The 13,051-nt window shown below is 32.5% G+C and overlaps 1 protein-coding gene across 1 annotated transcript; it reads right to left on the minus strand.

Annotated features, from left to right (window-relative positions):
- Positions 1–1,658: 1,658 nt before the first annotated feature.
- LOC110686614 lies at positions 1,659–3,688 on the minus strand. Its single transcript, XM_021863213.1, has 2 exons — positions 2,242–3,688; positions 1,659–1,954 (listed from the first exon to the last, which is right to left on the minus strand). The coding sequence occupies exons 1-2, from the start codon at positions 3,098–3,100 to the stop codon at positions 1,911–1,913; spliced, it is 903 nt and encodes a 300-aa protein (XP_021718905.1). The 5' UTR covers positions 3,101–3,688; the 3' UTR covers positions 1,659–1,910.
- Positions 3,689–13,051: the final 9,363 nt, after the last annotated feature.

Here is a 13,051-nt window from a genome sequence, read left to right on the forward strand (position 1 = left end):
GAGTAGGACAGTTATAACCTGGAGGTAACTGCATATACACCTCCTCCTCCAAATCACCATGAAGAAAATCATTATGAACATCCATTTGATGCAACTCCCAATTTAAAGAAGCAGCAACAGAAAGAAAGAGTCTAACAGTCCCCATTTTTGCCACAGGGGCAAAAGTCTCGTGATAATCAACACCTGCAACCTGTCGATTGCCATACACAACAAGACGACCTTTAAGTCGCTCTACTTCACCTATAGATGTATATTTAATTTTATACACCCAACCACTACCAATAGCCTTCTTACCTGGAGGTAAGTCCACCAATGTCCACGTGCCATTTCGTTCAAGAGCATCAATTTCTTCTTTCATCGCCTTACGCCACCCTACATGTTTCACAGCTTCACTAAACGAGGAAGGTTCTCTACCCTTTGAAACTGATGTCAGAAAACACTTGTGTCTCACAGAAAAATTGTTATAATCAACATAACAAGCTATATCAAATTGTTTACCTGAAGAACTTGATTGAGAGACGGGAGCAGTAGTTGTTGATGGAGTGGGGTCTATTGCCTGTCGAACAACCGTATTAGTCACATAACCACGGAGCTTCGAGGATGGAATTTTTGTACGATGACCACGACCCAAAACCTCAACATTGTTAGGAGTATTACCCCCTGCCACGTCATTGTGAGCACTCGTTCTCCCCCTCAACTCAAGAGAGGCATTAGCAACACCATTTCCAATTGAATCATTATCAAGCACATGCATATTGTTAACATCACCATGCAAAGAATCACTATTACCATGCATATTATTAACCTCCACAGTAGCATGCATATCTTGCAAAGAGGCCACATCAGAAGCACTAACAGTCTCACGAACAGGTGTAGGCGCATGCAAATCATTATCAAAGTCTTCATCATCCCACAATCTAACTTGATTAAAATAATTTTCCCATTGCACTTTCTCCGACTCATTAAATATATCAATAAAAGGAAAAGTATCTTCAACAAATTGCACATCTCGGCTTATTAAAAACTCATTAGTCTCTAAATCATAAAACCTCCATCCTTTTTTTCCATAAGGATAACCAACAAAAATACACCGTCGAGACTTTGAGTCAAATTTGTCCTTAGCACGCGAATTATTCACAACATAACTCAAACAACCAAAAACACGCACTTCATCATAAGAAGGAGGTTTACCAAATAAACATTCATGAGGGGATTTTCCTTGTAAGATGGGAGTCGGAGTCAAATTGATAAGATGAACCGCAGCTAAAACACATTCCCCCCAAAAATACTTAGGTAATTTAGCTTGAAAACGTAAAGCCCGTGCAACATTTAAGATGTGCTTATGTTTTCTCTCAACGCGACCATTTTGTTGTGCAGTATCAACACACGATGTTTGATGCAATATTCCTTTTTTACCGAAAAAGGACCTTAAACTCAAGAACTCTTGCCCATTATCACTTCTCAAAATTTTAATCTTTTTATTAAATTGAGTTTTAACCAAAGAATAAAAATTACGAACCAAAGTTCCCACTTCATGTTTTCCAATCATCAAATATACCCATGTTGTACGAGAATAATCATCCACAATAGTAAGAAAATATCTAGCATTACAACTAGACGATACTCTATTCGGACCCCAAATATCACAATGTATCAAATCAAACAAACCAGATGCTTTATTCATACTCAAAGGAAAAGAGTTTCGGGGTTGTTTACCCATAAAACAAATATGACAATCAAACACACCACACTTTTTATTCATACTACTACTAGCTACTCCAAGTAAAGAAGAAACTACTTTCATAGAAGGATGACCTAAACGCCTATGCCATAACATACTTGCATCTGGAACCACCACAGAATTGACTTGAAAACTACGAGCACGGACCGGCCGGAAGAGATAGACCCCATTATACTGCACCCCCGCTCCAATCAGGTTCTCCAAAGTGCGGTCCTGAATAGTACATAGCTTGTTAGTGAAAAGAACAATATAGTTTTGCTTTTCTAATAATTGAGACACTGACAATAAATTACAATTTAATTTGGGAACAAATAAAACATTGTCTAATATTAAACCATCACTAAATTTTATTTTCCCTTCTTTAGTGGCCGTAGTACTTTTCCCATTAGGCAAACCAACGGGAGATAAAATATCACGTAAATTATAAAACAATTTTAAGTCACCCGACATGTGATTTGATGCTCCAGTATCAATTATCCACTCATCCGAATTATACATACCATGAGAATTATTGTCAGTTGAAGGAGGGGTTTTTACACCCTTAATAGCACTCATAAATTGAACCCACTGTTCATTACTCAAAGTTGGAGCACTTGTACGGTCAACATCATTAATATCATCACCATTATATTGCTTTGAGCTACTGCTCACACTGCCAGCAAACCCACGACCACTAGAACCTTGCGCACGACCACCACGGCCACCTCTACTTGACCCACGACCACCACGCTGACCACCACGCCCACTAGAATTAAAAGATTCGGGCCAGCCATGTAGATCAAAACACTTCTCCTTCACATGACCCTTTTTGCCACAATGATCACATACACGAGATTCACCACTACTCGACCAAGTAGTCCGACCCTGAGCCGTACCAGACGCAGCAAACCCAACAGCACCATCTGGACGATTACCGTGAGCATCCGAGACAGTTTGCTTGCGTTCATCCGACACAACCTTTGCATACGCCACATTGAGAGAAGGAATAGGGTCCATCATGAGGAGAGTAGACACCACACTGCCAAATTTCTTTGGGTCTAAACCAATACAAAATTGATGGAGTAATTCACTCTCAACAATTTTAGCATATTCAGGAGCAGCTGTACACGTACACTTGGAAATTTTGACATAACTAGCCAACTCATCTTGTAATTTACGTAACTCACCAAAATACACCGCCACCGGCCTACCACGTTGCTTGCAATCTACAATTTGAGCCTTTAACTCTAGAATACGAGGGCCATTGCCAAGGGAATATCTATCACGTAGATCATCCCACAAAGACTTGACATGGTCTGAAAATCGAACAGTGGATCGCACAGAAACATCCAATGTATTAACAATCCAAGCAACAAGCATGAATTAACAATGCCCCATTGATCAAAATCAGGAGACTTAGCATCCGGCACCTTAATAGTACCATCAATAAAACCAAGTTTGTTCTTCGCACGGAGGTTATTGCGTAGAGAACGAGACCACTCCTCATAGTTGTCTCCTTTCAACATAATAGGGCTTATCACAGCCCCTGTACCTTCACTCGGATGGAGATAGTAGGCTGAAAACGGTTCGTAGCGAGGGCCCTTAGGAGACAGAACATCATCACCACCAGTCATCACAACTCAAGAAGAACAACAAAGAACACACAAAGCGGAAGCACAAACCAGAAACACATGCAAACAATCTGGAAAAGAAAAACAAAGCTAGGGTTTGTGTTTGGGAAAAAAAAAAAACTGGGAAAAGAACGTAAAAAAATCTCTAATTTAGAGGGCTCTTGATACCATGTTAAACTTCAATAAAACAATTCGGAGAAAACAGCTTAATGAGCCTTTACTATTAAACACATATATATAGGCTTACAACATTAACCTAACATGCCAAAAACTCCTAACAAGATATATACAAATATATTCACAAAATATATCTCATAGCATAATTATATCCTAACACTCCCCCTCAAGTCAGAGCATGTAAATCAACAATTAATGTATCCCTTTGATCCGTTTTATACTTGGGTAATATATAAAATATATTTATTATTTTATCCATTTTTTTTCTGTTCATTGACCATTTTACACATTATTTTTATTTTTGTCAAGATGAAGGATTTTATTTGGCCAAACCCTTTACAAGTCAATTCAGTCCGGGTTAGCAGACTAGACAATTTGAGAGAGATTGAAGAGAAGGTAAGGAAATCTTACTCCCCAAATTATCACCCGTGAAGATTAAACCTTCTCCATCTTATAATTAAAAGGTACTCTCCTTTCCACTTGACTAAAGACCAAGCTTACTGTAAATAATGTGAAATGGAGTTCGTACTTAATGTTGGGATCATTATGAAATGGAATTTGTATAAAGATTAGCAGTGCGATTAAAGTGGATAAGGATGGAATTTGATGGGCCATGGGTCATTGGGTCAATACCTGACAGTGGACCAATTACCCACGCGGCTATCACACGCCAAACTTCACCAGCCATTTGCCACCTCATTCTTCTTTCACATTTTCGTTACAAACCTATTTTTTTTTTTTAAAAAAAAAAAATCAAATTTACCCCACAAAAATAAGGAGAGCCCACAAAATATAGTGTCGGTCCCACATGAATAATAAAATAAAATAAATTTGTAGGACCAAAATCTCCATATAAGTTGGCAAGCAATTGAAATCCCTAGTCCCAATTTTCTGTTGATCCTGTGATTGCTGCTGTTTACATGCAATGCAGCATGAGGGGTGTTACGAGTGTTAGCCTAATTCTGGTCAATTTCATATTGTTTTTTATATTTCTAAAGTATTTATGTGACAATGGATATGCCTGAATGTATATATCACCACCGTTTTGACTATTATTGTTTGTACCTTCTTATCTTTATCTCTTTGATGCGAATCTATTTCAGATTTCTTTGGGGTACCACTTTCATCATGTTATTCATCTATGTTTTGGTCGTTCTACTACTATATATAAATATATGTATGTCAAACTAAATTACTATGAATAATTCTTCTACTTGATAGCTATATCTTAGACAACTAAAATGCATTATATGAAATCAAATTGGAATGAACATATGGTGGATTCCACTTGTTGATTTACAAGTTTGAATCCCTTAGCTATCCCTTTTGCTCAAGGATTTGGAGGATTTGGAATTACCTCAACATTAATAATCTTTGTTCGTCACAATTCACTAGTTAGGCACGCACATTAATGTGTTTGATTAAATACCTAAGCCATGTGAATTGATAAGACCAACGAACCTAACTAAAATCCGTATGTATCTAACAAGTTAAAAAGCACAAGGTTAATCAAATTCTTAAAAATCTACATATTATTATATATAATACCTAACTAATTACATCCATGTACAAGAATAAGATTGGATTGGAAAAAATAAGTTGTGATCATACTTTTTTATTTAACATGCAGTTTTTTACCGCTAAATTCTTTAATTCCGTAATAAAAAAAATAAAAATATGAGAATTACATATTAAATAAAACATTATTAAGAAACAAGACGCTGACTTGCTATAACCTTTTTTTTTTTTTTTTTAAAAAAAAAAATTATAGATTAGCTTACACTATAAGGTCAAAGTTTAGTCAAATTCGAAAAAATAAGTTCATATTAGATAAGATTAGAGAATATAAATTCAAAAAAGATAAAATTAGCAAAAATAAGGTGAATCAAATATAGCCTAAAAAACTACTCTTTCAATAAAAAAATTACAGATTATATCAATGGATGTAAATCATGTTGTTCTTTCTACTTTAAATGTATGTACTCCATGGTTTATATAAAATTTCCATCATAAAATTAATAGTGAATATTCCTTATTAATCTATAATTAATTATGATGCTATATTGCTCGCTAGCTTATAGAAATATTTTCCAAAGAGTCAAAATAGACGATGATTGTAAGATCGTGGGAATATATCACAGTCGTACCCACGCGAACCACAATTTATGCGACAAAGATTAGATTTAGGTGATAACTGATAAGGTAAGGTAAATCAACTACAACATTTTCAACTACAATTTGATGAGGAATATAAATAAGAGAATCAAAGTGCGTAAAATCAACAACACCCAACTTTCAAACACATTCTAATTAACACAATTGAATCATGCTGCTAACAGTGCTATTTTTCTTCCCACTTTGAATTTCTTAATTATTTCTTCAATGCCGTCTTTTATTTTTGTATATTATCTTAGCTTGCTTGCTTAAGTTTCTTGTCTTTGTCAATATGTCTTGAATCATTATGTCAATTCGAGGGATTTAAAGCATGAATAAAACTTACCGACTTCGTGTTTTAGGTTGTGATACAATTTTTTGTTCAAAATAAATAGCTCATTTAATTTATCAAGTCTATTTTGTTTTTGGGAGTAATATATAAACATTTTAATGCTTGATTTTTTTTATTTTTTTTTAGTATTTAGAGAGCCACAAAGGCGGGGGTGAGAATCATCCCAAAATCTCCTGAAATCGGGGGAAGCTCTAACCACTTGAGCCACTCTCTTTTTTATGCTTGATTGTAATAGTCCATTTTCGTGGTCTAAACTACTCAAGATTAATGCTCGCAAAATATTTGCTCTTGTCTACTTAGATGTGAATGTTTTTTTTTTTTTTTGGGTGAAACACATATGTATATATGTGAATTAATTGTTTTATTTTTTTCTTATATATCACCACTTATTATTAACAGATGCAAGAAAGATAAATAAAATCAACAAATTAAATAACACACATAGAATTGCATGGTTCACCAATAACAATGTATTGACTACGTCCATAGGCAAGCAAGATCGAGAAAAAGTTTTGTTGCACTTGAGGAATACAAATTACAGGTGATCAAAATAGATTTAGAACGATCAACAGATTAAATTGAACAATCAATATATTCATAATAATCGCTAGAGACTAGACTCAAATATTACCTTAGATAGTGGATTGTTTCTTCATAACGAACACTAATTGTCTCGGATTGTCAAATGTTATTTATGGGATACGAGAGATACAACATGACGATTAAGAATAAACCAGAGGAAGATATACAGTACGGAGTACTCCCTAAGTAAAACACAAAACATGCTAAGGCCCAAACTAAAAATCATAGCCCGAATTGATTAGTAGTGAGCGCGTGGTCGAGGTGTCACTCATTTTTTCGTGCGCGATAGCGCGTCTTATTCAACTAACCATTGTGCTATAGTGCACTCACCTGCGAGCTATAGTTCCACCTCAGCAATTCTCTAGCAGCCTTCGAACGATAGCTCACTCTTTAGCAAGGCGTATTTCAACAATCATGCTCAATTGTTTCCACGTGTTTCATGACGGGTTTTTTGAATTAAAACAAGATATAATTAAATGGTCTTCCCACAGAAGTAGAGAAGAGCTTGACTTTTATATTAACCAAAGTTATAATTAGACCACTCTCAATGGTGAGAAAAAAAAAATGCCCACCTATTATCTCTGTACCTACTTTCTCTCTCCACAAATCTGTTTTGTCCATGAACAATTTTTTTTCACAATTTCTCTCCCAATGGTGAGCAAAAAAATAGCTTGCCCACTACTCTCTCTCTCTCTCTCTTACTTTTTCAATACCCCACCATTACTTTCTCTCTCCTACACAACACTTCTTTATTTATTAATTTCATTTATATTTTAACAATATTACTCCAAATAAATAAAAACTAGCCTAAATTTGTGTAACTTATTTTTTTTTATTTGTGTCGTTTTTATCGTTAAAATAAAGAATATGGAGGATTTATGGTATTCATGAAATTATACCAAAATGCATGTCTATTTATAGAAAGATTTAATTTTATGACCGTTGGTAATTTTAATTTTTTTTAAAAATAAATATTTATTTAAGAATTTGCATTATAAAATATATAACCATTGCAATTGTGGGGCCCACTAGAGCACTATTCATCTTCAAAAATGCTCAAGTCTTGGGTATTTTTAGAAATACTCATGAGCATTTTTTGGCTTTTTCTCATTTGCTCACCATTGTAATGCATGAGCAAATTTTATGCCCACCCAAAATGCCCATGAGCAAATTTTTAGCTCACCATTGGTATTGCTCTTTAAGAGTATTTTTTAAAAAATAAATAAATAATGCGGATTTGCTTTTATATATTTGCATGAGTGTAACCTACTTTATTTTAAACCAATTTGTTCGCATGGACCCATCTTAAAAATTTGAATTTAGTTTAATTATAGTGTTATAATACGTTGAATATAAAAATATCTAAAATCTACAAAGATATAAATAAATTAATAAAACATCAAAAGTAATTTTATGTCGACTAGAAAATCTCTATTGTAGATTTGTAGTGTAGCACCATAATATTGATTCATACTAGAGAAACCTAAAACCATGGCAACGACGTGATGGCAAACCAAAAACCAAACTAAAATAAATGATATGGAGAAACATGATCCAACGTGGCGAATGGAGAGATAGCTTTAATGACATGACATTTTATTTTAATTTTATTTTATTTTATTTTTGGCTGCCGTACGATGATAAAATAGGGATTTGGATATATGGAAAAAGTAAGTTGATAGGGATATGTGGAGAATAGACCAAGACAAACTCATGAATTCCAGTAAAATTATTTCATTTTACAGATTGGAAAGGTTTTTCCACTTCAATATTTAAAATTCCAATTCTACCCATGAATAATTTACATAATTACAAAATTGCCATGGCGCGTGATGGTAAAGAGAGTGAGAAAATGAAGAAAAGTAAAGAGAAACGTGAAGGGCAATTAGTGAAAAAAAAGGGGAAAGACATAAATGCACCTTATCCGTTTCTTTTATTGGTTGTTTCATTTTTTTTTTTTACAGGTTTTCTAATTGCGTGGTCGAGCAGCCGCATGCTAACTAGTGTCGGTTATTTTTATTTTCTCTCTCCTTAATTTTCCTTTTTTTTCTTTTCTTTTTTACTTTTGAAAAATTGGCTCAAGTATTTCTGGTCTGTCTCTCGAAACGAGGGTTTGAATTGGGGGAAATAAACAGCTATCATTTGTTAGATTACAGCAAAAACAGTGGGTTTTTGTTATCAACTGATTGACTATACGTGTGCTCGTTGCCGCATAATGCTCAGATCAACTATAGTATAGTATTTGTATTGTTATTTTAGTTGCAACAAAGAAATATTTTATGTCTTATAAATAACATATTTTTGTCATAACTACTCCCACCATCTCAAAATATTTGAAATGTTAAACTTTTTTTTTTCCACTATTTATGTAATAGTTTTGATCATAATTTTTAAAAAACATAATAAAAATATATGTTATATGTTATTATAAAATATGTTATTAGATACGGAGTAGGTATTAATATAAAGTTTCATAATATAATTTTAAAAATAATTTTTATTAATATTTATTATATAAAAAATAAAATCAAACTAGTGCATTGACATGTATGCAAAGTTGAATGTGTCAGTTATTTTGGGAGAGAATGAGTAAAAGTTAACGGAGGCAGTACTAATATTAATCGATATGTGGTTTTATTACAAATTTTAATTCAATACAGACCTAATATTGATAATGTACTTCTGCCCTAACTTACTGCATATGCTTTGTGAAGCCTAATATGCATACTCGATCAGGATAGGCACGAGTCGCACGACAGTATCAATAACTTCTCTAATGCTTTTATGGTACCATCGGATGTTAAGTTTACAACAACTCTAATTTGACGCTTCAACTCAATAGTGCATTAGAGCTTATCACTTATCCATAACTTCATTTATATGTATGGAAGTATGGTCTATAACTTCATTTATGTTGGTACATCCGTTTGAATTACTTCATATTACACCATAATTCGATACTCGTATATATCAACTTGTTATGGCATGGCGTATTGCATGCATAAATCTAGCCTTAGGAGTGGTGTATAATTGTAAACTCTTTGTGATTAGCACTAAAATTCTGACATGGTCGTGCAGTTGGTTTGACAAAATCTGATTGATCAAATTTTGTTTGATAATTTTTACGCATTCTTTTCTTTTGTGCTTGACGAATGTTTCAACCAATGATTTTTGTTTTTATCCCATTGTTTTCATATCCCTTGTTGACGTCGTCTCTTCTTCTAGTAATACCCTAATACGTCAAAAAAGTCAATTTAACAACAACCTAATTTATGTTTACAAGAGATTGACATCGAAAACATTTTGTTTCATAATGAAGTACTACTACTAATGTATTTACATTCACTACTTAGCTTATCATTTAGGTCATAGAATAATAAAGATATCACATAACATCATTTTGTTCATAGAGTCATTTTGTTGATGTGATTACACACTGTGAATCTCATATACAAAGTTGGATTGTGAGGTTTAGACAACGGGTTTCATATACAAGACTACGAATGAATCTCAAATAATAGACAATAAATCTCAATTTTGGTGCTAATTAAGTCTCAATGTATGTGTTATCAATGCAAATTGTTTTTACTGTCATGCTAAATCTGTATTGTATCACTTAAATCAGACACACGGTAAATCTATATTGTATCACTTAAAAGTTTTTTTTTTTTTTTTTTTCAAAAAAAAAAAAGGTCCTAACTTCTTAAAAGTCTAGACATTATTAAGCATTTTTTGCTTTTCCAAATGTAAAATCACTGCACACTACAACATATCACTTGTAAAAAGAATATATAATTGGTGAAGATAGAAGATCAACAAGATATTTCTCCACAAAACTACGACATCAGCAACAGTAGTTTCTATCCACAGGATAATATTGAAATTAGATAAGACAAGTAGGAAATCAACTCTAAAAATCTCAATTAATTAAATTATCAAGATCATTAGAACAACATGCTACATGCACCTTAGAGATTGGTACAGAAGTACTAGATTGTATTAGGTTTAAGCTCCACTAGGAATTTGATAATACTTCTTACATGGTAAAATTAAAATACATGGACAACCAATTATTCAAAGACAACAAAAACTACCAAATAAATAAACCACTACATTTGGAGGATGCTACGCATAGCAGTATGTATGTAGCATCAAGTACATACTGTTGTAGGTCAACCAATAATCCAATATGCATTGAGAATGGAACATATATGCCAACCATACTTAGATGTTTGTATTCAATCAAAGAACTAATACCCCTAGTTATCACAAAGTCATTCTTCACCATTTACCACACACGCTGAAAGATGCATGTAGCCATAGCTATGAATCTATGATAATGTTAGGCTAAGTACAACCAGTCATAGATAGATATGTACTCCGTAGTCTTTAATTTATGGACTAATTTGCTCATGTCGTGATGTCGTTAAACAAAATACGATACGGAGTATTATACTACGTATATACATTAAAATTGGATATAAATGTAATTCCTTCGTTTTTTTTTTATAGTTGCAAGTCTTGTAACCGTTTAACTTTTACATTATTCATGTGTTTAACTTTGACTAGCTTCGATAGTTTGTATTTAAGCAAAAATATAGTCATGTGGGATCTTGTTAGATTCGTTTCGATTTTATAAACTATTTTAATATCAAATGTTTATAATTTTTACATATTGGTAATTAAAAATATTACCGATTGAAATCATCTATTGACAATGGTGAAGAAAAGTGTTGCACCTATAAGAAAATAGAGAAAGTATAATATTATTATAAATGTACATTAAACTTGACGTATACTATATTATATTAATAATATTAATGATTAAAGTAATACATTAGAATGTGTAAAAAGTAGAAATGTATAATGAGGAAAAAGTATGTTTATTGACAATGCATTTGCTAGACAATATCGAGTTAATTTTCTTTCAAATTAATTTCCTTTGAAGTATTTTACATTTGCTTTTGTCAAAAAAAAAAAAAAAGACAATGCATTTGTATTTGTATATACTCCGATAGCTTTGATTTATATATCAAATTATATAAGAATATCTGTGGTCATTAAATGACATTATTACACGTCTCAATATAGTGGTAATATAACACACTAAGAAGCAATTATATAGTTACTACTATAGACATTTACTTCAAGTATCATATATATATCACATAGTCACATACTACCCTTCATATGCATGTGATTTTTCTATATCTATAGTAGTACTATAATTGCGGGTAAGGATCATTTCTCTTCCCCCACACACCCAAAAAATGCCTTACTTGTTGAATTGAGTCAAATTGACATGTATACAATATATGATCTATATATAAGACTATTTTTCTTTACTATTTATTAGGTGGATACGTATCTACTTTTTATTACATTTAGCTAATATGTGTTCGTTAATTGTTAATTATCAATTGTAATAATATAACAATTGAAAAAATTAATTAAATTGGATTGAATCATCCCATTATATACACTAGCTTGCATTATCTGATTAGCCAAACAAACATGCTAAATTGTGGTCCATGCATGCAAATACAAGATATAAAACTACTCTTTCCGTCCCATAATACTTAGGACATTAGGGTGGGCACGTAGTTTAAGAAAACTACAAGTAGGTTCATTTAAAATATTTGTTTATTGTATAAACTACTAGCTAAAACAATAAAGTGAGGTGTGAGTGGGGTAGGTGAGGAGAGAGAAAATGTGGTAAAATATTTTTATATTAGTAGTCTCATTCCATTTTTAATAACGTATCAAAATTGTAGAAAAGACGAAAATGAAAACTATGTCAAATATTATGGGCAGAGGGAATATCTAATAAGCACCAAAATCATAAGTCATTTTTGTTAATACATCGATCTATTGATTTAGAATCTTTTAAAGATTGGGACAACCCCCCAAAAAAAAGCTGCATAATCTTGAAAAAGAACAAGAAATGTACGTACCTTTTATAGCAAATTTTTTTAATCCTATTATCTTCTCGTACATATTTATCCATCTAACTATTTGAATTAGTGCATGAAATATATAGTATAATATTGTTACATTATGTATTAATGCATAAATTTAATATTCTAATGGCTAGTAACGACAATTACCTTGTGCATTACAGCAAGGATATCCAAGACATGGTTCAAACTACTTTATACAATAGTGACAACTACTTTAATGTTAAGATATATGGTTCAAAACGACAACCTATTGTATATTAAATGACATCCGTATTCGATATTGCTGCATATATATATAGCTAATTACTTGTCATTGGGGGCATGTAATATATTTATTGGCCAAGAGGTAGTTTATTAAACTTCGTCAAAAAGAAAACTTGAGCTGGTTGATTTAGTATTAATCTTGGGCCTCTTGGCTATTATATTTATTGAATGGACACGACACCCGTTTGAAGCTAAAGTTATACACCAACGG

The sequence above is a fragment of the Chenopodium quinoa genome, unplaced genomic scaffold (assembly GCF_001683475.1).
Source record: "Chenopodium quinoa cultivar QQ74 unplaced genomic scaffold, ASM168347v1, whole genome shotgun sequence".
In the NCBI taxonomy this organism is placed as follows: Eukaryota; Viridiplantae; Streptophyta; class Magnoliopsida; order Caryophyllales; family Amaranthaceae; genus Chenopodium; species Chenopodium quinoa.